At 41.6% G+C, this 25,786-nt stretch overlaps 1 protein-coding gene across 2 annotated transcripts in view; it reads left to right on the top strand.

The window, feature by feature from the left end:
• Positions 1–25,786, top strand: part of PMEPA1 (prostate transmembrane protein, androgen induced 1) — a 74,633-nt gene that overhangs the window by 1,041 nt on the left and 47,806 nt on the right. Inside the window, exon 2 of one of the 2 annotated variants that reach the window (XM_083146565.1) lies at positions 7,045–7,892. Coding sequence is in view for 1 of the 2 variants with exons in the window: in XM_083146564.1 (XP_083002690.1) it covers positions 7,790–7,892 (103 nt within the window). In the remaining variant the exon portion in view is untranslated. Of the gene's footprint in view, positions 1–7,044; positions 7,893–25,786 lie in introns of those variants that run through there. The other variant, XM_083146564.1, reaches the window with a different exon arrangement.

Genomic DNA, 25,786 nt, shown 5'->3' with positions numbered 1-25,786 from the left:
AGGACAGGTAGATTTTAACGTAGTGCTATAATACGTTGCACAGCCTGGAACACAGGTATCCTAGGGGTAATGCAGTGTGACAGTGCGCCCCAATGGTTACACTGATGAACCCATGGCATAAACGACCATATAGTGGACAGATTTAACCCCTGCATTGCCCAAAATACAGCCCGTATCAGAGTGCCCAGGTAAACGAGACGTGATAGTGTTAATATAATAACACTCAGATATCCTACAGCTGCCAACAAAATGTAGTTTATTGTCGGATAAGCGCATTGTATCTACATGACACTTCTGGTTCTGTGCAATGTTTTCAGCTTCTCCATTATTTGTGTTCCTCTTCCATTATTTTCATTTTCTTTCCTGAAGGACACTATTTCTATAGTACTGTAGTTGCAGATATAAAATACTCATTTCTAACAAACAAAAGTTCAGGGTTGTGCAGCAGCAGCCATATGGAATCAAAGTCACCAGCATGTCCTTCCAGCTTTAATAGAAGATGTTGCATAAAATCTTTCCCCTGAAAATATAAATAATAGTTAAAAAAAGAGGTGTATATTTCTTTATTTATTTACTTGTGGTCCGTCCCCCCCCCCCCCTTCATTGGGGATCAAAGCCACAGCCTGCATCAAACATAATAAATACATGTGTACATCTGCTGAATGATATTTACAAAGATTACCCTATTCCTGCGCAGCTATACACATGCTAAGAAATGATCTCTCGCTCTGACTGCTGTACCGTTACCGTATTGTCTCTGTAAATGCAGAATTTGTACAGTATCTTTTTTTTTTTTTTTTTATAGACCCTGTTACCTGCTGGGCTGTTGCAGATATTTTTCCAGCTGGTAGTTTAGGAAGGATGTGACTTTTTATGAACACAAGTAGAATAATAAAAATAACTCCTGATAGGAGTTGATTTATGGCAGTGTTGTTATCCCAATGGGTAGAGATGATATACAAACACTAGTCTGCTGCAGAAACAAGCAATTCAGAGTTACTGCAAAATATTTTTTTGTCCAAAATAACATTTCCTTAATTGCCTGGAGACAGACTTTGGGAAGGGGGCAGGGGAGACACTCAGCTGTGATCTGTTGTATGAATATAAAATGGGACAAAAAATAAAAGCCCAAATGCTCAATATGTCTCCTGCCAGATATCAAAATGTAATATATGAGACTTATAAACACATGTGATATCTTTCGATAAGATGGACAAATAGATATGAATAGATGTGTAGTAGATTAGGGGTTATTTATCAAAACTCTGAGAGATACAATTGGGAGAGATAAAGTAACAGCCAATAGGCTTCTGCCTTACATTTTACAGGCTGTGTTTGAAAATTGACAGTTAGGAGCTGATTGACATATTCTTTAGCTCTGACAATTTTATCTCTCTCCAAGCTATGATAAATACCACATAGAGGTGTGAAATTCAGACAAAGATAGTAGATCAATATAACATGTGTGAGGTGGATGGAAAAGTTATGAGCTATATGGGTAATACATTATTATAAGGTAGATGGTTTGGTAGATATATGTGCATGAGAGATATGTGTGGACAGATAGACATATATATGTGTGTGTGTGTGTGTGTGTGTGTGTGTGTGTGTGTGTGTATATAATATACATACATATAGATAGAGCAATATATAAGAGTACAGTGGATATATATATATATATATATATATATATATAATAAATTTGATATAGGGGTATTTATCAAAGCTTGGAGTGAGATAAGATTGTGAGAGATTAAGTACCTACCAATCAGCTCCTAACTGTAATACTTCTCACACAGGTGGAAGCTTATTGGCTGTTACTGTATCACAATTGTCTATATTTCCGAGCTTTGATAAATGCCTCTCAAAACAGCACAACATTTTGGTTGGTAAGCTGCTCAATCAGAGGTGTGTCATTCAGGTGCCAAAAGGGAGGGGTAATTCTGTCTAGGAAAAAAAACATTTTGTATCCCAATTGCACACTGAATGAGAAAATAACTACATATTGATCAGATAATGCAGAGATGTTGGTTGCATATATCAGAGCCTCTCAAAACAGAAATATAGGTACTTATGTAGTATCTGGGCTGCCGATTTCTAAATCGGGTCGGATCGGGAGATCGCATCGCATCGCATGCGACCATGCGATTCGATGCGATGCGATGCGATGACCCGATTTTTCCATAGGAATCAATGTTAAAATGGACTGAGTCCATTTTAACATGGAATTCAATGGGAAAAATGGGTCCTTTTCATACCCCTACTATCCAAGTGGGCATGGAGTTGGATATAAACCTGTGGCGAGCGTAGCGAGCCACCGAGCCCGAAGCGTGGCGAGCGAAGCGAGCCCCGCGAGGGGACGAATACCGTCCCCTCGCGGGGCTCGCTTCGCTCGCCACGCTTCGGGCTCGGTGGCTCGCTACGCTCGCCACAGGTTTATATCCAACTCCATGCCCACTTGGATAGTAGGGGTATGAAAAGGACCCATTTTTCCATAGGAATCATTTTAACATTGATTCCTATGGAAAAATCGGGTCATCGCATCCGATATCGGATGCGATGCGATATCGCATCGCATCTGATTGTATGCCTTAACTTAAGGCATACAATCAAAAAATCGGCAGCCCAGATACTACATAAGTACCGAAATATATGAGATATATGGATTAATTTGAAATATATATTGGAGATATATATGCAAGATATGTTACATATATATGAAATTTATATATATATATATATATATATATATATATATATATATATATATGCATATTAAATAAAGCTTAGAGAGAGAGAGAGAACGTTGAGAGGGATAAAGTACCAATCAATCAGCTCTCAACTGTGATTATTCAAATACAGCCAAACATAATAAAATGTCAGACGGAAGCTAACTGGTCTATATTTTATCTCCCACAATTTTCACTCTCTCCGGACTTTGATTAATACCTTCTATAAAGATGAGAGAAATACATAAATGGGTTATAGGAAGAAAGCATGAGGGAGATATGAAATAGTTTGATATATCAATGAGATATAAAAATGAGGTGATAAAAATGTATGAAATAAATAGATGTGAGATATGCATGATAGGTATAAAGTAAGATATGATCTGCACATACACTGACATACAAATAGGTGCATATAGATGCCATACAATGGGTTCCAGAGTAGACTTTCTAAAGTATGGATTTAGTGATTCTCCCCTGAAATGCGTCCTATAAGCACAACCCTGGCATGTGCATATTTCATAATCCCAGTATAAAAGAGGACTTATGCTCTGGTTTGAAATTGGAACCAGCATGACCTGGTTCTTGCAGTCTCCTTGCTGCATTTGGAAGGAGCTCTAAAAGCATCTGTAAGAAAATGGAAAAAAAAAAAAAAAGTTGAGAAATGAGGAAGTCACATTTTTTTGTAATAAGAAATCTGCATTTAATCCTTTGTCTCCCTGAAGTGAGTATGGTTGACTGGTCTGTTTGAAGAGTCTTTTCATAAGCATGCAGGCATTGAAGGTGTTAACTGATGTAAGGGGGGGATGTCTAGCATCGAAATCTTAATAGATATGTCTAGACAGGCTTTTGGAAATTCCTGTGACTGCAGAAAAGGAACAGATGTACTGAAATAGACATTTTACCTAGGCACAAAATTCTTTATTCACTAATGCAATCATTTGTTAACAAGGAACAGTTACTCTGTTTGCCATCATTTCAGATTCAAATTATTTGCAATTTCCACTAATTTTCTACATTTGAAATGATTTCTTTGCAAATACAACTTAACATGGCTAAGCAGTACAGTTCCAAGCATGGTGCCAACATCCTCCCTTGTCTTCTGCTTTATGGGCTTATGCAAGGTTACACCAGATATATAGGTGTATCTCCATCACATTGCTAAGTACTGGGACACTGCACATGAGGACACTCTAAAGCTGCCCATACACGTACCAATTACCCGGTACTTTTTGTGCTAAAATAGCATCGTTGTGCATATGTTGTGCATGGGATGCAATGCTATTTTAGCACAAAAAGTACCGGGTAATTGGTACGTGTATGGGCAGCTTTAGGTTGCTCCCATCTTAAGTGACTGGGAGATTTTTGGGCACTCAATGTAACAAAGCTATGAGGAAGGCAAGTCAGATGCATAGGGGAAGGAATCATCTTCAGAAAGAAATAAGTGAAGGGGGGACATGATAGAAACTTTTAAATATATTAAGGGTTTTAACAAGGTCTTCAAATGAAGAGAGGTATAGAACACGAAGACATGCACTGAAACTATACGTTCTGGGGAAATTCAAGGAAAAATTACTTTACAGAGAGGTTAGTGGACAAGTGGAATAGCCTCTCATCAGAGGTTGTAGAGGCCAAGACAATAGAGCAATATAAACATGCATGGCATAGATATAAAGGATATCCTTACAGAGAAATAAGGATCAACTAGAGTTTGAGGTAACAATACAGTATGGTATATATAAAAAAAAAAAAAAAAGATGCAGACTTGATGGGCCAAATGGTTCTTATCCGCCATCAAATTCTGCTTCTGTGATTTTCTACTTGTATTCTCCTTAGTTACAATCACAAACACATCCAAGGTTGAGCTTTTGAATGTCTTCACTACAGCAAACTTCGTAGTTTGAGCATGGAGAGCTGCTTTACACAGCTATTCCCAGTCCATTTGGGTGCAAGAGTGCACACCCACGACCAACTCAAACATAGATGTGACCTACTCGCGCAATAAAACAATACAGTTTTGCCCAAATGATCTGTGTAATCCTATATACATGGACCATAGCTATGTGATTTGAGAACTGTAGATAATATAAAAATTACTCACATTAGACTAGTTTACTCAAACATGATTGGGTAATTTCAAATGAAATCACTTTCTTTGGCATTTATGGGAATATTCTCACCCCTGGGAGAGCTGCTGTAGACAAAAGCAGTATGATAGCAGCAGGGGGCAGCACGGGCTTTGCATTTTAGCCCCTTGTGTCCTAATTAGTCTGTTTTGTAGTTGTGATTTTACAGAAATCCAAAGTCAAATAAGGCTAAGTAATGTACTCCACACAGCGCAAGAACCTTTACATTCTGACAATTACCTAAGAATGCCAGGATAATATGGTTAGTAACTGGATAATGTCAGGAATAACCAGTAATGATTATGTATATGTGAGCTGTAAGCATTAAACCCATTTTGTGATTTAATAAAATTATTTGCTCAGTACCAAAGACTGTTTTGTGGAATATTCTGTCAGATCCAAGCTTTAAGAAGCATGCAGTTAATCCCCCCCTGCACAATAGAGGAAAACAACCACAAACCCTGTTCCACCCCAAAATGTATTGTTCTGGGGTGCATTCACATTAAACCCAGGTCGTCCAATATACAGAGGGTGTGATTTTTGACTCGGGTTATAGGAGGGGTTAAACCCGGGTCAAAAATCACACCGCACCTCGACCAGGGTCTACCTGGCAATGACCCGGGTGGACCTGGCGATGACTCAGGTTGTTTTGACAATCTGAAAAGGGGTATTTTATGTTTGATATGAATCTATAAATAAATAGAGCAACAGCACATATTTTTATTGTGCCACAAACTCTTTTTCAGTTTCTGAAATGTGAACACAAACCAGTCTTCTAACACCATTAGAGATGTGGTAAAGATAGGCTAAATGTACTGTAGGAAAACAAAATTTCTCCAATGCTGGAAGGGTGCAGGTAAGAGTTGTGTATATGAGACATATGTATAGAAAATCATGGCAGTGGAAGAATTAGTAACAGTCTCCAACAGGACAAACTTTAACATTTTTAACTAAAATTTTCCTTCTACGGGTATGTACTAAATGCAATTCGCAGGGACAGCAGTAGCTACATTCAGGCCACAGAGTCTTGCACTTTTTGACAGAGTCTTGCACATATGACGGTTCTCATGCACAATATCCATTTACAGTGCTGGACAGAGGCTGTGGTAGAGGGATTGAAAGATCCCTCTCCTGCAACTATGCCTCCATGGGACACTATTATAATCAATGGGGTCAAAAATGTGGTAGATATGTGCTATTCTGTAGCTCTTATTGATAATGTGGACTATGAGCTCCAGGACTCATTAGCTTTTTGCAGGAGATATCTGTGAAATATTCTCCCGTAAGTAAGCTGTAAGTATAATAGCTGGTAAGAATAAAATGGTGCAGAAAATTCTGTTTCAACATCATTTTATATAAAATAGTTTAATAATAGGCGGCTACATTAATTTCAGAACAGATCACCTTGTCTTCCCATATCACAATTCAAGGCATCTGGTGCACACAGTATACAATAATCATTAATAATATGCACAATATTGTTAACATGCATACCATCTAGTGTAATGCACTATATCGTTAACGCAGTGGACTTCCAGTTAGTGATAGTGATATCTTTCAGTGTGTATTTGCCATATAATTTGGCTGTGGGGTGGGGGGTTAACTATCGATAACTATATCACTCGTGGTGTGTGTGTGCGCGTACCTCTCCTTAAGGTGCGATTTTTGCTAGTATCGCGGGCAATATGGTCGCTGAGCGACCATATTGCCCGCGATGGGAGTGTGCACCGGTGATATATCGCCAGGTGCGCGCTCCCGTTTTTTCCCCCCGTAGTGATCGCTGGTCGCAGGAACATGCTCCTGCGACCAGTTGATTTCCACTGCCAGTCTCCCCCGGCAGTTTCTTTTTCATCAGTAAACATCTCTGGTCGCTGATGCAAACGGGTTACCAAGTGATATATCGCCAACCGATTTATCGCTCAGCGATATATCGCTGCTGTGTGTACGCACCTTTAGGTCACAGATTTTGGGTACCCATTCTCACCATCCATATTTTCATTATTCCTTATCCTCGCCAAAAAGTAAGAACAATCCATTTCCACAAAGAAAAGCATTACACTATTTTACAAGTATGTTTGAAAAAAGTAAGATCATATGTAATGCATATTAGACAACACCTGAAGTAGTGACACAATATCTGTTTTTTTTCTCATATTCAAACTACAATAACCCTCATTATATTATTTCAGTGAGAAAATAAGTGGGAAAAGTAGACACAGAAGCATGAAAAGAGAGACAGACTGACTCTGAGAACAATGCAGTTAGCTTGAGTTAAGTTAATAATGAAGCCAACTCTTCCTTACCCACCCATCATGAAACTGATATTTAGCTTTGTAATAAAAAATAAAGATTTAGCATTGGTGTGATGCTTTTCATTTAACAAGCATACTTTTCATAACACTTTAATGCAAGTCACCGGCGTCAGCAGAAACCCTCCCTCTGTCGGGCAGTCATGACTATCCACCAGACAGGATGCTTGTCTCTTTAATAGCAGCGCCCACCCACCCGCTGCTCACGATTGGCCCGGTCACCTGCCTGTCACTGTGCCCTCAGCCCCGCCCTCGTGCAGTGTTAGGGCAGTCCCAGTCTGGCGCTGACGTCACGGCCCGTCTGGCTGCCTGGGGTTGGATCCAGCTGTAAGGCAATCTCCTTGGACTTGAGGAGGGGGAAGGAAGAACTGGGACTTAACAGACTCCTGCTCCTCACACACAAGCCCAGCAGCCTGGGACTGGGGCACAGGGACCTGCCCAGAGCCTGTGAGTCATAAACTGTTCTCCAAGCATAAGGACTGAGTGGCTGCCCCCATCAGCTAGCCCAAATTGGGTTGGAAACAAAGTAACTAGCTCCCATTGTAGTTCTGTGTGCCATGTTTCAGCAGCCGGAGCCCTGCGTGAGTGAGTGACCGCAGCTCTTTCTAGAGGAGTCTTCTGTTCAATGTTTAACTTGATGGGTCTGAACAGTACCAGCGCTGCTATCCAGTCCAATGTCTCCTGTTCCTGTAACTGCAAGAGGTCCTTACTGCAAAGCATGGAGATCAGTGAGTATTCATCTCCGCTCTCTCTCTCTGTCTCTCTCTCTCTCTGTGGCATATAATGGGTGTGGAAGGGAGAGAAGCCGCTTCCCTGCCTCTCATCACTTGTGCAGGCTCTGCTGAAACTTTCCCAGAGTTTTCTGTACATTGTACAGTATAGGGGGAGGCTCCCTCTCACTGCAGTGCTCTCAGGCACATCCTCTGCACGCTCTACTTCTGCGTTTACTCTTATGTGATCTGTTCTGCAGCCATAGCTGCTTATATAAAGCTTGAATGCTTCTTATGGATCAGCTGAACATATGTGATTGAATATGTTGCGTTTTATTCTGCAGAGGGATTGTGTGACAGTGAGGGGACAACTTTTGGTGTTAGGAGGCTGTTCCTGTCACCCAGATCCAATGCCATCTTCATTGAATAAGCTGTCATAGCATCCCCCCAAACTAGGTGCCACATCTCCAGTGCGCCATAAGTTACTGTAGTTGAATATATAGTGTTTAATAATGTGCATCACTGCTAAAGTTTGTCCTTATGAGCCACCCATAAGAATGTCAGCATTCAGTTACCTGCATGTTTGGGCGCAGATTCCACCCCTGGGGCAAATGTTTACACTTATGGTTTTGGTTTCCCCATCCTGTCTCAGAACAGGTATATTTGCAATAATTGACTTGCCTATACTTATCATGTACAGACTTTAGAGGCACAAAGTACTAAGGCTAATAAGCCTTTCCAATGACAAGATTTTATTTATTTTTTTAACAAAATTGTGTATTTTTCAGTTTTATTCATATTGTTCCCCCTCCTTACCACCCTTCAGAATTTCCCAGACCGCCTCTGAGACCTTAGCTTGAAAGTGAAAATGACCTCAGTCAGTCTGCGACACTGACGCAACGTCTACACAACTTTTAGTTCAAGAACTATTGCATAAACCAAGATTATTCATCTTTTCCACTGTGCCTAGAATGCTATCGGGGCTCGCACCCCAGGGCTGGCTACGCACACCTATTAAACATGGAAACTTCAAATAAAAGGGTTGCTCAACGGTTTTACTAGGTCTCCCAGGAAGCAGAGAATTTACTGTGTCTTGCATAAGTTTTAATAGTGAGAAGTTGAGACATTTCCTAAAGCTGTAGGCAGCCTGGATTTAATGTCACTGCACTGAGGTGGTACGGTGACTGCACCAAAAATTTGGGAGATAGGAGGCGGAGTGGCATTCTGTGAGGTGACCAGACAGTTATATGGCTCACAGTGTCTACTTTTAAACAGCAATCAATGCTCTGTGGTCCCCAGACTACCAGCATTACAGTGTATTTAAAGAGACCAGACCGTAAAACACAGCATACAGACTTGTAGACCCAGGGGCTGTTTATTGATCACCATTATTATAGCCACAAATAGTTCCTCAAAAGACTACTTTATTTTCCTGTTGAGAGCTGTTTATTACAACTGCTGAGCAATTTATGCCTTTTTTTAAACTTATCAGAAGCAGACTTTAAATGTTAAAATGAAGTAACTTACTAATTTACAGACTAAAGCTGATGTGATGCAAAATTATAAATGGGCTGCTCAAAGGATACAGCTGTTTTGTGATTTAGGGGTTATTTATCAAAGCTCGGAGAGCAGTAACACTGTGAGAGATAAAGTAGCAGCCTAACCGCTTCTACCTTACCTTTAGCAGGCTGTATTTGAAAAAATGGCATTTAGGAGTAGATCGGTTAGTACTTTATCTCTCCAGAATTTTATCTCTTTGCTATATACCGCCATAGGATACAGTGGGACTAATACAAATCCAATAGTCTAATGGAAATGGTTAGTTCCCTTTTAAAGAAATTGAGATGATCAAATTGGCATAATATGGGCAAACACATTCTGTTTCTCATTATATTCAGTGAAGATCTGAGAGACGGCACAATTAGAGATGTCATCATCTAAATCAAGGTGTTTTGTGTGTTCATTTCCAAACCCTTAACATCAGCTTTATAAGGGCAATAAGCTGTGCCGTATCGAGAGCTCTGGGATCACAGAGTTTGGCCGGGAGTGTGCAGAGAGTCGCTTTTATAAAACAATAACTAATTGTTTCAGATTACAAGACACTAAGTTTTAGTACAAAATGGATGATGGTTAGTGGCAGTATGGCTAGGGTCGTGGGTTTCTTCAAATCCATTTGCATGAATTGACCTCTGGTGCCTTATTAAATATAGCTGGAATTCCTGCCAGATTGTTTTGCAGTTGGCTCTTAAACCCATGATATTACATTTTATTGTCTGAAATTGGCCAAATATATTACTGTTTCGTATCTTATATTCTTTTCCCTGCAATTTGTTTAGTTGGGGTGAATAAACCCTTTCTGGTCTGCTTGTTAGGGATGTCCGTTAATTCAGTGATGACTGTAGGACAGTGCCTGCACTGAGTGCAAAAGAAGATGTGAGTTGGTAAAGTCATCTGGGAGACTAGCAATTACTTGCGACAGACACTTTGTAAGTGAAGGACAAGTCAATGCCCCTAAAGTAAATCTTAAGGTCTCTAGGCTGCAAGCTTGAAAATCTTTTGTTATATATAAAAAAAAATGTTTTGCAAAAGCTTTTCCCATCGTGAGACTTCAACTCTTTCAGACTGCACTCAGTCAGCAAAGTCTGGAGAGAGATAAAATTGCGAGACCTAAAGTACTAACCAATCAGTTACTGCTTTTCTATGTTAAGCACTGTTTGGAAAATGTCAGGAGCTTATTGGCTGGTATTTTATCTCTCTCTCCTAACTTTGATAAATCAGTGTTACGGTGCACACACACAAACTGATAACAATGGGAATTCTGCAGAACTTTGATTGATAGAGACCATTTTTACGTTTGTAGTCTTCAGTGTTTCCCACGTGTAAGATTGGTTTACCTATAAAGAAATCTAGAGAAACAGTACTGTAAAAAACTTTGGTATATTGGTTGGTGAGACTGCAGTATACAGGTGTTGGATAAAGAGCTGTTAAGTCTCAAACATGTTCTGTCCTAAAGGGTTAACAAACCTTTGACACTTGCAACCTACATTTGTTTGTATATTCTTATTTTTAGCTTCAATATTGCATCTAGGATGTTCTAGAGAACACTGTGGGGTCACTGGTTTTGGAAACAACAAGCAATATCTTCTTTCAGCAAGCCTTCATCAAGGTCATTAGGTGACCATTTTTTACCAGCAAGAAAATTGTCACAAGTCGTCAGCCGAAAAATGAGTCTGAGCTTATTTCTGTAAAAGAACTGTGGGATATTCAGTGGGTGTTTGTTTGCATGTATGATTACAATGCGGACTTACCAGTGCTATCAGATAATCAGTACCTGTTTGTTTGTATGTTATGTGAACTGAGCAAAGTGGAGCATGCATCCTAAGATGTTAAATTCAGTGTCATATCATAGACTTCTCTCCCCCCCCCCCCCCCCCCCCCCCCCCCTTCCCCGGGCGATTATGGGATAAAGTCTGCATCTCTCCAGAAACATCTTTAGGAAAATTGCTACTTCGTTAAACTGTGATTCATCCTACCGTCTGATACCCCATGTTCTAAAATCAAACGTGAATTAAGTGAAATCACCATTTTCTGTGAAATTGTCCTGTACCTGTGTATATAATCATGCACAGTATATTGGAAGGTTCTGTGTTGGGTCACTTCAGTTTGTAAACCATTTACTGCACCCAATACTAAAAATAAGTAGCCATGTTCTGTGTGAAGCAGTCTGAGGGGAAATGACTACCAGCTGAAGGAATGTTAGGGGTTAATAACGGCTGATATTTTATCATGTTGGACAGGATTGGTGATTGGCATTAACAGTTGTCCATAGTGCAGTGTTTTATTCGGTTATTAAATTGAACTAATGGTAGAGCACATGGGGCTTGATTAACACTGTCTCCTGATCACTACCTGTGTAGGTAATTTTACATCTGTGTATATATGGTAGAGTCCGTTCTGCATCAAAGTGCTGTAGACACTGTCTGTCGTTGTCACTTTGCATATAGGTCTCAGTGTTAAATCATTGCTTGTGCTCCCAACATCCCAATGTAACAAGACAGCAGCAGTTTTGCAGACGTCTGTCTGGGTTTTTTTTTTTTTTTTTCCACCTTAGGGGCAAATAAGCAGACATTGGGCTGCCTCCTTATTAAATAGGTTGGATGGCCTGCTACTACAGCTGTCAGGGTTGACCACCAAGTATAAATAGTGTGGAACTGCTGCAGAACATCTTGGAACCTCTCTCCCCCCCCCCCCCCCCCCCCTCCTCCCAAAAAATAGTGCCGTCAGTCCTGGTTGGGCATTTTTCCACTGCAACAGTCTCTGATGCACCCTGTCAGTTGGTCTGCAGTGACCTTCACGCTGATATGGGTCTATTTCCTAATGCTGGGTACACACTACACGGTGTCTGTACCCAGTGAGCTCATTAGCGACGGGATCGGGTGGTGGAGATGGCAAATGCATACACAGTTGCCGATGCCAGCAGTTACTAGCCGGAGGGGGGGGGGGGACTGTATACCATGGTATACGGTCACTAGGTCAACATTGAGAAAGTTGACACATGCATTAGGTTGACACATGCAATAGGTTGACACACTCAAAAAGGTCGACGGGGTCATTAGGTTGACACAAGTTTATTTCTGAGGCAACATGTGCTGACAGGCGGTATATCATGTCCGAATATCCGCTAGGGTGCGGAGGGAGACTAGAATATGCTTGGCACCATCCCTGAAGCATGGCGAGTACACGCGGTGCACCGATACAGTGTCCATGTCGACTGTGTCAACATTTGGGTAAAAAAAGTGAAAAAACATGTCAACCTTTTAACTGTTGACCTTCCCATGTTGATCTAACGCTTCTGTCCACCTAAAGCCATGTCGACCTTCGGGGTGTGTGGACCTAAGGCCTGTTGTCGCGGTAGCACTGCTTTGCTAGCATCATACCTGGATTGGGCATCATGTACCAGACGAAGGGAGATGTTCCTAGCGACCCACGGGGGCGCGCATTTCCAGAGATGTAGTGGGTATGGACTAGACGATTTTAAAGAATTTGTAGTAAGGAATGGTCGTTATCGGTTAATTCGTTTAAAATCTTATCTTGTGTGTACCCGGCTTATGCCTTGGAGAGTGATAAAGTAAAAGCTATAAGGCACTAGCTTAGTAAATGGCCCCCCTTAGACCAGTAAAAGGCACTTTCAGGTTTATATAATCTTCCTGTGATCGCTTTAGTATTACTTATACTTTAATGAATTCTTCTGGTTTACGTACCATTAATATGCATTTGTGTATAGCTTGCTGTTTGGCTGTTACTTAAACAATCCCTTCGAGCAGAGAATTCAGGTTCTTCCTCTGCTGAGGCCCCAGATTTCTGTGTGATTTGTATACTGTACTTTCTGCAGAAAGCCCAACCCAGCAGAAGTTGGGATTCTCACAAACACAGCGAGTCCTGGCAAGCCTCAGATATTTTCATCGCATTGTCCTCTGAACGCTGTGCTCTGGTGTCTGTTCTGCAATCTAATTTTAACAAGGAAGGAACAAAATTTGGAACATCACGAGAAAGAGGATACAAAACAAAGAAGCACAGATCTGATTAGAAATGTGCACATATGCCCACATATACATAGCAGCTTGTTGCGTTATGTCACCTGTAGTTACCACATCCTACTGCTTGCTGAGCGGTGGACAGCCTGGGAGGAAACAGACTTGCTATACACTCACCTTCCATGACCCCACTCATTGCAGCAGCCAACCTGTCCAAATGAATATAAAGCTACTCTCAAAATGAAGTAAAATTTGTGTTTAAAAGAAGATAGATACAGTGATCATTTTGGGTGGGTAAAATGTTGCACTTATTTACTTTAGTTTTTATACCCTGGACTTTTTCCTCATTGGTCAAAGGGGCAGAAATTCAAAGCCTTGCAGAGAAACTACCAGCCAATCCTCTAACTCACATTTTGTTCAAATCCAGCCTGTAACATGACAGTTGGGAGCTGATTGGCTGGTCCTTTATCGATCTCTCTCTCCACTTTATCACTGAGGCGTATATCTGCAAGTTAATGACTTACCACTTTTTACTGTGCTGTATAACAGTGGATTGAGCATCCCTAAACAGCTGATATTGTTGACCCAAGCTGGGTGCACATAAGACCAGTGGTTCTCAAACTCTCAGGACCCCACTCATTTCATGTTTTCATGGTCACCCAACAGATGCACTCATTACTGACTAACCCATTTTAAAAGATCCACAGATGGGGCTAATTATTTTATTTCATTCTGTGAGGAGACCTGCAAAACATGCACTGTGTGGGGTCCTGAGGACCGAGGTTGAGAATCTGTGCACTAAACAATGTGTGTGTGTACCCAGCGACATCGGCAGCTACGGAACCCAGCAGGGAGCCAGCAAAAGTGTATACGCATGACGGCCATGCTGCATTCGGCAGAATGTAGTTCATGCATGCAGCATGGAAATTTTTTCTTTGGAAGGGGACCCGTATTCTGGTAATCGTGCAATGTACTGAATCTGAGTTTGGTCAATTTAAAGCTTACCTTTCTTACAGGGAATAATCTCGTGGCTCTAGTTTGTCAGACAACCAGCTATACAGATCTAGCTACTTGCATGGATATAAAACTGTATTTATATCTGCTATTACTGACGGACACATTAAGATGGGTCCTGTAGTTCTAAATCCAATTAATAACTACAGGCTGCCCATGTTGGTCTTTTTCTTTTAAAAAGCCACCTCTATTACGGTTTTCTAATTTAACCTGATTAGTTATAGACCTAATGTTAGCGGAGTGTGTATGTTGTATAAACTATAGCTAAACTTTGTATCCAAGATCACCCATCCACTCAGGAATAGCAGAACATTATGCCTGAATGAAACGCGTAACTAGAGACTGACCATAGTTTACAGAGATTTGTAAGGCTTAATCAGAATCCGCTTTATTGGCCAGGTATAATTGCGTATACTAGGAATTAGATTTGGATTGCTGTGCAACAGCTGGTTAAGTAACAGTTCAACAGGTACAGTACAGATATACATAACACATACAGATATACGCTAGATGTGCCCTGGGTATTATAGACAAAGGGGTCAAATATTTGTTGAGCAGCACAGCGCCTAAACAGCCATCAGTGACACCACTGGTCATTGCAGCACCCAGGTAGGTAACGATATAAGCAGAGACAGTACAGTTATCACACACGGAACACATACCCGACAAGCTGCACAGCGCCTAAGCAGCCATCAGCAGTGCCCCTGGTCACTGCAACAGCCAGGCAGGCAACAGTACAAGCAGAGACAGTACAGTTATCACACAGGGAACACATACCTGCAGAGCTGCACAATGCCTAGGCAGCCATCGGCGGCACCACTGGTCATTGCAGCAGCCAGGTAGGTAATGATATAAGCAGAGACAGTACAGTTATCACAAAGGGAAAATATACCCGCCAAGCTGCACAGCGCGTAGGCAGTCATCAGCGGCGCCACTGGTAGCCGCAACAGTACAAGCAGAGACAGCACAGTTATCACACGGGGAACATAAGTACACTATTATAGTTTTAGAACTATGGATTTGATTATGATCACATTCTTTGCCATGTGGGGGTTCTCTCATTGAAAACCGGTTTATTGTCCTGAAAGAGATGGTAAGGCTCTGGTACTTTTTTTGTTTTAGTGTTCCATTTAAGTGTTAACTAAATGCCGTTTGTGTAACTTCACACATTTTATTTCTGATGTATTCCGTAATGCATACAGTGTGGGTGAGATAATGTTATTTATAGGGAATATACTCTGGTGCCCGCACATTGTAAACATTCTGTGCCCGCCGGGGCCTTGTTGCCCCTACACTCCGCACTTGATCTTTGAGGATATAATTTGTATAGCTTTTCCCATCGATTACTTGCTTCACGAGAACTTGATTTAACTGCTGCCGACTCAGAAGCGGAGAAAAAATGTACCCAGGAGACTGTACCGCATTAGCATAAATAGCCGGGGAACTTGTAAACACCGAGGTCTGCCGGACAATTAGCACCGTTCTGTGTATGTCAGAAATGTAGCATAATAAATAACTTCTGTTGGCAGCTAAAATAACTGCCAGTGGCTTCTAGAACAATTAATAAACCTGTTAAATGGTTTTATAGCTTGGAAGAAATATGGTATCTTTGCATAATAAAATAATGAGTTAATTCTGGATCTCCTAGTTTAATTCTTGTCGCTCTGAACCTACAATTTACTGACTGAGAAAAAATTGGTGTTAAGCATTCATGTCAAGGTTTAGGCAACACAGCAGAATACTTTTTTGACAACGAATCTGTTAACTTAGTGATTTTTACTTTTTTCACTTCTACCGTTGAGAATGTCTTTAAAACATTTTAAATAAACCTCTTGATTGTGCTTTCCAATATCCAGATTGTTCTGACAATGTACCAAGACACCAATCTGGTGATCAAAGGGTTTAAGTCCGTTCACACGTGAAGGTCAGGGTCAAGCTGTAGTCTTTATGTAACTAATCATTCACCGAGACCCAAACAAAGTATCTTCTACTCTGCATTCTCTGGCTCAATAGAACCCACTACAGAGGAGTTCCCCTGTCAGGGTTTGGCGGAGTCCTGGTGAGGAGAGGGGTGCTTCTTAAACTTGGCTTGACCCTCAGAGAAAGTGGACACTGTTCCCAAGGGACGCATTACCCAACAGCTCCCACCAGGGAATTTTGTATTGGAATTACAGAAAAGAAAACATGGATTTAAAGAAGTCGCAGATTAAACTCTTTCTATCATCAAAGGGACATATGGCTCTTGTATTGTCACTATACGGCAATAATCTTTGAAAGTAATCTGAATAAATCTGGTAAAGGCACAGAGACATAAGCGCTTCAGTAAACATTTGCTTTTGTTGTGAAGTCCCCTTAAGACAGTCGTGGTCTTTGTGAAGTCCAATTTGAAATAAGGATGACATCCTTCTTTTCATTTCTTCTATTAAAAAAGGAAAATCTGTTTTAAGATGACCCCTGTGTCTCGTTTATAGGAGAGCCTTACATCTGACCTTTATGGAGGCCTGCTAGGCTAGTAAAATATCTACAACGGTTCCAGCTGTTCGCTTCAGCCCCACATGTCCTGATTGTGTTGGGAAAGAGACCACATCTGTTGGAAAGGTCTTTGTGAAGGTTATAAGTGAAGTTTAAAGGTCACTTGTCATATAACCATCACAATGTCATGTCTTGTCTAAATTTGGAAATGGGAAAATGCTGAGGAATTCGCTGGGCAACCTTAAACCCAGTGTGACCCGGCGTCATTCTAGTTTGAATTCAGTGGCCATTTTATAGTCTGTTATATTTGCTACCCACTACCACTGAACTTTATATTTATCTATTTTCTCTACAGTCTGGTCTTCAGTGATTAGATTGTCTGTATTGATTGGATGCATCCTTGTAAGTGTTGGTGGAAGACACAAAATGGCTGCCTCCCCTGTGTTCATTTTAAGAAAATATTTATCTCCTGTCACTTTGAACTAGTTTCAGAATTACTCATAAATTAGTAATCATAATGGACATGACCTTGCTGCTTGGACTCTTGGGGAAAATGGCGGGATGACATGAGACTTTTTTGGGTGAAGTTAAACCTTGGTTAAGAGCACTTCTGAAACATCTACTTTCAATGAATTTGTTGTTTTGGGGCCCATACAATATATGGTTTCCTAAAAAATATTATTTTTACTTGTAAGAAACTTTTTGTGCTGTGTTATTTGTAATGTAGTATTAGTAAATGTGTCCGCCCATCCATAATTCCTTTTTTTTTTTTTATAACTCGCCATCTGAAAGGATCATTTTATGGGTTTACAAGCCGTGTTTCGGCCTACTTTCCACACAGCTCTCTGTGTTGTAACTGCTACTCTTTGAACAAGGCTTATGTGAGCCCTTTTCTTTCGGGGGGTGTTTGGCACTTGAAATCACTCTCCAGCCTAAGTTGTGTGACTGATCAAGGCCTCCAAACTATTTCCTTTACAAGAATCCGAGGATCTGCAATAGATTCCTAACAAACTAAAAGGCTCTTGGATGTCCCATCTTGGAGCCATGCCAGAGCCAGTGTACTTTTGCCAACTAGCACTCACAAGAAGTTGACCTTTACAAAAACCTCCCTTCACATAGTATGTTACTATTTATTGTATTTCTTCATTTTTAGTAGTGGATGGAGTGCAGCATTCTATACGGGTCTTTACTGGGTACTTATGTAATATCTGGGCTCCCGTTTTTCTTATGAGACCGCGTCCCCTTGCGGGGCTCGCTGCGCTCGCCACGCTTCGGGCACGGTGGCTCGCTGCGCTCGCCACACTATATAAAATCAACTCCATGCGTATTTGGATAGTAGGGGTATGAAAAAATGGGGTGCATTTAACATGGGAGCCCAGATAATACATAAGTACCCTTTACTGTTTTAGGCTATGCTAGAAAATATCAATTGATTTTAGAAAGTAGGATGCATATACACTTAAAGGGGAAATCTTTTTATTTATTTTTATTTAAAAATTAGGAACAATAGGGCTTATTTATTTTTGGGCGTGAATCAAAGGGACGACCATCATTAGGTCGTCACATAGAAGAGGTCAACATGATTTTATTTTTGTGTCAATTTGGACATGGACCCCCAATTAGTGTCGCACACACCCTTGCATGGCTCACTTACCTCGCCATGCTTTGGGCACTTTACTTTCCTGAATTGTAGTCCTCGTGGGTTGTAAAAGTCTAAAGAGAGAAAATTGAGAAACTCACGTCAACATTTTCATATGACAACCATTGAATTGTCGACCTTTTGTGCCTAACGACCTATCAACCATAACTAATGTTATTTTTATTAAAAAAAGACTAAAAAATCAGGTATCCACATAGTCAGACTAAGAAATGTAATGTCTGGTGGCTATGGGTTAAATGCCAGCATTGTTGATCTTAAACTGTCCATACATCAGGACGATCCGCATCGGATCCAAGTCGTCTAATGATTTTCCCAAGCAGCATTCCCAAACACGATGGATCTTGTGTGTGTGTGTGTGTGTGTGTGTGTGTGTGTAATTTCACATAAGGGGCCAGATGCACTAAGCTTCAAAAAATGATAAAATGGAGAGTGATAAAAAACAACAAATCCGCTCATAACTGCCATGTTACAGGCTGGGTTTGAAAAATGTCAGACAGGAGCTGGTTAGTTGGTTGTTTATCACTTTCCTTTTGATCACTTTTTGAAGCTTAGTGCATCTGGCCCAAGATCTGTTGTAAGATCTGCGACTCCTAGCATACTGGTTGTTAGCAGCATCTTCAGATTTTATGTTCAGCACATATGACCTGAGGGTCGACCTCGCGGCCCGTGCATCGAAACACCTCACAATTTGCACTGCATTGCACGACTTGTCAAAATAGTGCATTCGGTGCCTGAAATCGTTCTGATGTACGGCCAGCTTTAAAGTCATACAAGGGAATATGTTTGGAAATGTCTGCAAGAAAATGACTGAATCAAATAAAGCCTTCTCTTTGCCTCCCTTCCTGTCGCTTGTGCTGGAATTCTCCACTCCTCTTTAATCACAACCCGGAAAAGTCTCGGTTTGTTTACATAACTCTGTTTCCTCTAAATCGATCAGTGTTTCCTCTTTCATAGTGTGTTGCGCTGGCTGAGTCTCTTCCTGTTCTTTACTTTTGTGTGGTACACACAGGGCGGTGCAATATCCATGAAAGCGGATGTTGTCTGTATCTTGAGTTTAAATGATAGAAAAATAAATTCGATAAGTACAATAGGCTTTTTATTTCTTGTCGTCGCCCCCCACCCTCACCCTCCTGAGATTGTTGACAATGTGGCTTGGCATCTCTGGCTGTATCCTGGTTGGTAGTAAATAGTGATTTGTGTGTACCCACAATTCCCTAGGAAGTTTAATCTTCCATTATTTGGTTCTGTGGGCTTTCTCCATAAACTATCTGGGAGCATATGACTTAAATCCGTTATGAAAATGCTTTTACTGAATTACGGGGATTGTAGACATCTTCTAGCTCACCTTTATGATAACCCTAATAAGTATAGTAGGACAAAACAAACCATAACCTATTCAAATGCATATGTTCTATTATGAAGCTTTTTTTTTTTTTTCCCCCACTATGCACAGCAGATATCCTGTATTTTAAGCCTGTGCAAGAACACTGACAGTGGAGTTTTTACAGTCTGAATTGGCCCATCCTCACTGCCTTAGGGTTGGAAGATGATATTGTTGCAGCTGTATTCTGTATTAATTTTGCATCCCAATGAATTCACTTTTACATGACTTTGTACAAACACGTCTGGCTCTCTTTGTTCCTTCAGCTTTGCTCTCTAATTGATGTCTGTAAAAGCCCAAAGGTTTATTCTTGCGGAAAGCATGATTCATTTATCGGTGTCTACAGCAGCCGCAGCGATATTACTGTAATTTCAGAGCAGTTATACCAGCCAAAAGTAGTGCACAGGCAGCCAGGGTCGAAGCCCTCTGCAGCCACCTCCCTGCAGTCTATTTTTGGCATGGGAATAAGATGTAACTTTATTCATGATAAACAGCCCCCTTGCCTCTGTTTCTGTTTATTAGTGTGGCTGGGCATTGGAGAGAGAATCAGACATGTACGCATCTAGTTGCGCAGTCAGTGGACTGGTCTGCCAGCACAAAAGTCTGCTGTGTAGTTTCATATTACAACTTCCTCATGGGAGCTTTTCAGGTTCCTTCGAAGCACAAGCATTACTTTTTTTTTCTTCCAATAACATCAACTTATTGTACAGTACTACAAACAATGTGCCAACATTTTCCAGTTATCTTCCAAACTTCTGTTTAAACTGTATATAAATTGCACAACTCTCGCTCTCCAGACAAGCTAGGCGGCTGCTGTCACTTGAGTTTAGCAAATCTCCTGCTACTGTGGATAGTGGTGATGGTAACACCTTGATTTCCTGCAGAGGTAGCTTCATGTACGTACAGTGCAATAATGCTTTTGAAATAGTCGCCTTTGTCATACAAATGTTGGCAGTTGAATTTGGATCACTAAATGTGTGCATTGTTTTGTTTTTGGAACTAAGCAAGGGTTTACAAACAAAAACAATGGGCCTGATTCACTTCCGCTCCCTATGCAGCGGTCGTTTGCTGCTTAACGAGCAGCTTAATGCCCTCCCACCGAACGCCCACCACCAGTGCCGTCCGCATCCCCATGTGGCCAAAGGGAGAGCGAAATCATTCAATGGTTATTGACTTTTATTTCCATCAGTCCGCCGAAAAGGGGGCAGGCGCTGACATTTGCGCACTTGCGTTTCCTGGTGAACGCCCATAAAATGCTGGGTGTTCCCCTGCTCTTGCCCCTTCCACCTGCACAATCAATAAAATATTGCCCCATGTAAAGTAATGGGAGACCAGGAGTGAGAGCAGACGAAAAAAAGATGGACTCTCCTTCAACATTTACAACAAAGTGTAGGCCTCATCCATCTTCTGTGCCATGTATATACAGATGGAACTAAATGAAACCTCTTTGTGACCAATTCTACATTGGTCATTAAATATAGCTATTTTGGTATGCGTACAATTTACGAAAGCATGCACAGATTTAAGTAAGCCCAGTCTCTGACCATTGTATGCATTTATTGCAAAATATTAACTCTGAGTTTAGACTATTGTAATGTCTCAAAGCTGGGTACAGATTAGACGTTATTGTCTACGACCAATCTAGTCAACACTTTCACTTTAAACTGCCAAGCAAATGCCACAACAGTGCATACACACTAAACGATAACATTACTGTGGCATCATCCTATCCCTGCTCTGTACATGCAGCCTTATACAATATAGTGAAATTGATCTGCATGTACAGAAGATGTAGGACGAGTGTGCATCTCTAACAATTTTGAGCGTACACACTAGACATTATTACAAACAATATTGCTTAGCAGGGCCAAAATGAACATTGAAGGCGGATCTCAACAAAACAGATCCAGCTTTAAAACAACTCTGGTCTGTTTTGTCGGAGACAGCCATGGATTGTTGAGGTCCTGGCCGTTTCTCGACAATCCTTGGCTGTTTCACTGACTTACCCACTTTTCGCCACTCGACAGGCAGGAACATTGAATTCCACCTGTTGAGTCTCTGTGGAGCAGAGTGAAAACGGGCCAGGATTTCGGCTGTAGAAATGTTCTGACAGTCGGAATCCAATATTCAATACCCCCCATAATCTTGATTGGTGTATATGGGGCTTTAAATTTGTATTCATACCCTATATTCCACTCTTTCCATTTTTAACAGCAATCTTCATGTGTGCTCTATATTTTTTCTGTAGCACATCAATAAATGTGTGTGCTTGTTTTTTTCTTTTCCCCCATCATTCTAAAATTGTATTTTCAATTTGTGTTTCAGTTGTATCTGTGTTAAAGCTTCACAGATAATTCCTTGTTTGCCAGGCCTTCACTTTCCGTGGCTTGGAAAATATTCTAGTGCTTTGTAATATGTGAACATTTTAGCGAAGCACAGAGCCATCTGTTTAATGCATCATCTCTCCAGAATCCTAAATTATAACTGGGTCAAGAGCCAAAAATTTTGACATCCCCGACACCTCAGGTTTGCCGCACAAACCAGGCTACAGTCTGGATTAACATCTATGTCTCCTGGATGTAGCCAACTGACACAGATTTTGTCTGCCTATATCTTATTTTTTTGTTTTGTTTTGACCATTGCTGGTAAGAGGTGAAAGCTGCTAGCATATTACTTTAGTACAGGTAGATAATGTGATACAGTCTCTAAGTGCGGTATTCAGTCACAGCCTCTATTTCTGCCAGGGAAAATGGTGGCCATTGCCTATTCAATGCCACCTCCCAACCGCATTGAAGGCAGACCACGCCGCATGCTGGATCCCTCCACCTCATTTTGAATGCACAATTTTGCATTTGCACCGCTAATATGAGACTGCTTAGCGGGGACATGGCAGTTAGTAGCAGGTTGGTACTTTGGGCCTTATTCTAGTTCACTCTTAGAGGCAAATTCCTTCTTAGCTGGACAAAACCATGTGCACTGCAGGTGGGGCAGATGTAACATGTGCAGAGAGAATTAGATTTGGGTGGGGTTTTTCTTCAAAGCTAGATCTATATTGCAGTGTAAAAATAAAGCAGCCAGTATTTACCCTGCACAGAAACAAAATAACTCACCCAAATCGAATTCTCTCTGCACGAGTTACATCTGCCCCCCTGCAGTGCACATGGTTTTGTCCAGCTAAGAAAGAATTTGCCTCTAAGAGTGAACTAGAATAAGGCCCTTTATCTCTCTCCAAGTGATCTCTAATACCACTTTTACATGGACTCTGCTCCAATCCAGATGCAACCCGGCAGTTGTTCCCGGTTACCCCGGCATTATGCTGGGCAGAGGTCGGCAATGAGTTGGGCCCTGAGCCGTCGCTTGGAGATGACATCATCTCCAATCGCCAGGAGACCCGCCAGCTGGGACCCCCACAACACCGACCGACATGCTGTGGGCAAGCCCAGCACTTGGGAAAGCTGCTGGGCAGCCCCCACCCTCTGTGCGCCCCCAGCTTTGTTCTGTGAATATATGGCACACACAGGCATCCATTCACCTCCTCCCAGCCTCCACTGCTGTCTGCATAGTACCACAGACCGCAGCTGGGGCTGTACGTTCGGAGATATGGTGGAAATGGTCGGATGACCCAGGTTACCCATTTACACGGCTCCTGACTCCGGGGATGCCATGTGTCTGACCCTGAGCATTTGCCGGGTTGGACACCTGCGGAACAGGGCCCGGGTTTATTTTTTTTATTTTATTTTACCCATTTAAACCAAGCCCCAGCTCGTAGTGGAGTGGCAATAACCCGGGTTGAGGCTCTGGTGTAAAAGGGGTATGAGTTTCTCTACTTTTGAACTAAGCATTGCAACTAGGGTGGCCAATCCCGGGATGAGGATCGGCGGGATCCCGGATTTGGCCCCTAAAATGCCGGGATTTCAATCCCGTGATTGGAGTTTCCAATCCAGGGTTTTCGGGATTAGTCTAATGCCGGGCAGTGTCTGAGCGTGTCAGACGCTGCCTAGCTTCTCCCTTCCCCGGAAGTGTGGCTCTGTGCAGCGTGATGAGGCCAGAGACCCCTGCCCGCCTGCCTACCCACGGCTTCACTATGTGAGTATGTGGCCACTCACTCACCCGCCCCCCTACCATCATCAGTGATTGGCTGCCCACCCTCCCAGCTGCACCACACATGTAAGTAAATATGCGGGGCAGCCAGGGCGGGTTTTTTTTTTAATCGGGGAAGCCAATCCCGGGATCGGGCATTTTTTAATCCCGAATTCCGGGATTGAAAAAATGCTTTGGGATTGGCAACACTAATTGCGACCAAGTATGGGAAAAAAACACAACTTCTTTGAATGCTGGTGGTGGAAACAATTGGCACCAACTTGTTTGTCCAGGCCCAATTTGCACGTTACCCGCAGAAATCTACTGTGGCTGCTTAGCCCGTGTGTGCAGCCAAATACACCCTGTGCAGCATTTAATGAGCAAAATGAACTTGCCTGCGCAGTCTATTTGGCTGGGCAATAGCTTTCACCCATGGAAAATGGGCAAAACCATGTGCACTGCAGGTGGGGCAGATGTAACATGTGCAGAGAGAGTGAAATTTGTGTGGGGTGCATTAACTGAAATCTAAATTGCAGTGTAAAAATAATGCAGCCAGTATTTCCCCTGCACAGAAACAAAATAACTCACGCACATCTATCTCTCTCTGCACATGTTACATCTGCCCCACCTGCAGTGCACATGGTTTTGCCCATTTTCCAAACAAATTTGTACTGCGATCAGGTCTTAGTGGGGTGATTCTGGCTAGCCAGCTTTTATGCCTCTCTTGCATACATTGCAGGTAAGAATCTGACTCCTTGCCATATGAGTCTGAATAATCTCCCGTACTCATATATGTGCTTTTATTCTAATGACATCACAATCTCACCATGACCAACAGTGAGTAGTGTGGTATGAGTAACTGACCTATTCCTGCAATGTTATCATCACATTAAAATGAAGTTTTCATCCAGTATATGCCCAGTTTATATGTCTGACTCATGCACTGTGGAGATCATGAGATCTGGAAGTGTTTTCACATTGTCTGCAGGCTTTTCTCTGGAGAGTGTTTTGCAGTGTATCTGGAGTCATGCAACACACACAGGACAAAACCTTATTTTGCATTGTGTATATTTTTCCTTGCAGATTTCCACATGGCATCTTTTTTTTTATTTATTTTTGGTATTTTGTTCGATTGTATCACCCCTTGACTCTCCCAGTATTCAATAATATATTCTAGAATAAAATAGGACATCTATACAATCACTACAGCAAGTATGTGATTTGTAAGTGTTTGCATCTACTATCTGTAACAATAGTTCATAACATTACCTCCAATTGATGTACAGTAGTGGGGACTGATCGTGCAGAGCAGCTGGATCTATGGTGGAAACAGAAGCAGAGCAACCACTGAGATTCAACAAAATTGATGTCACTTTTAGCATCTCCACATGGCTAAAATGCCGACAGTGCAAATCTACACCTGAGCCATGTTGTCATGGTTGAAATGTCGACTAGTTATAATGTCAACAATACAAACCTTAGAGTCAGGTTGAGGTTTAGACACTTCAGCATGCCAATTGTATGATAGTGGTGACTGGTCCGCCAGGAGCTTATTTACGCTTGCCCTCCTGTCAGAGCATCGACAGTCGGGATTCCGACACTGGATACTGTCTGTCGGGTTCCCTCCATCCAAGGTAACCTCCTATATGTGGACATGGAGTACCTGTCGACATGCTATAGTCCTGATTATGGTTATGACAAATCATATCAAACCTGTTGTGGCCAGAAATTTTTCTGGTTTACTCACAATGCTTTTATACACCGATAAGAC

This window comes from Crinia signifera, chromosome 6, assembly GCF_055691185.1.
Source record: "Crinia signifera chromosome 6, ASM5569118v1, whole genome shotgun sequence".
Lineage (NCBI taxonomy): Eukaryota > Metazoa > Chordata > Amphibia > Anura > Myobatrachidae > Crinia > Crinia signifera.
Note: the sequence above shows the minus strand (reverse complement) of the source record. Positions and strands in the feature narration are given on the sequence as shown.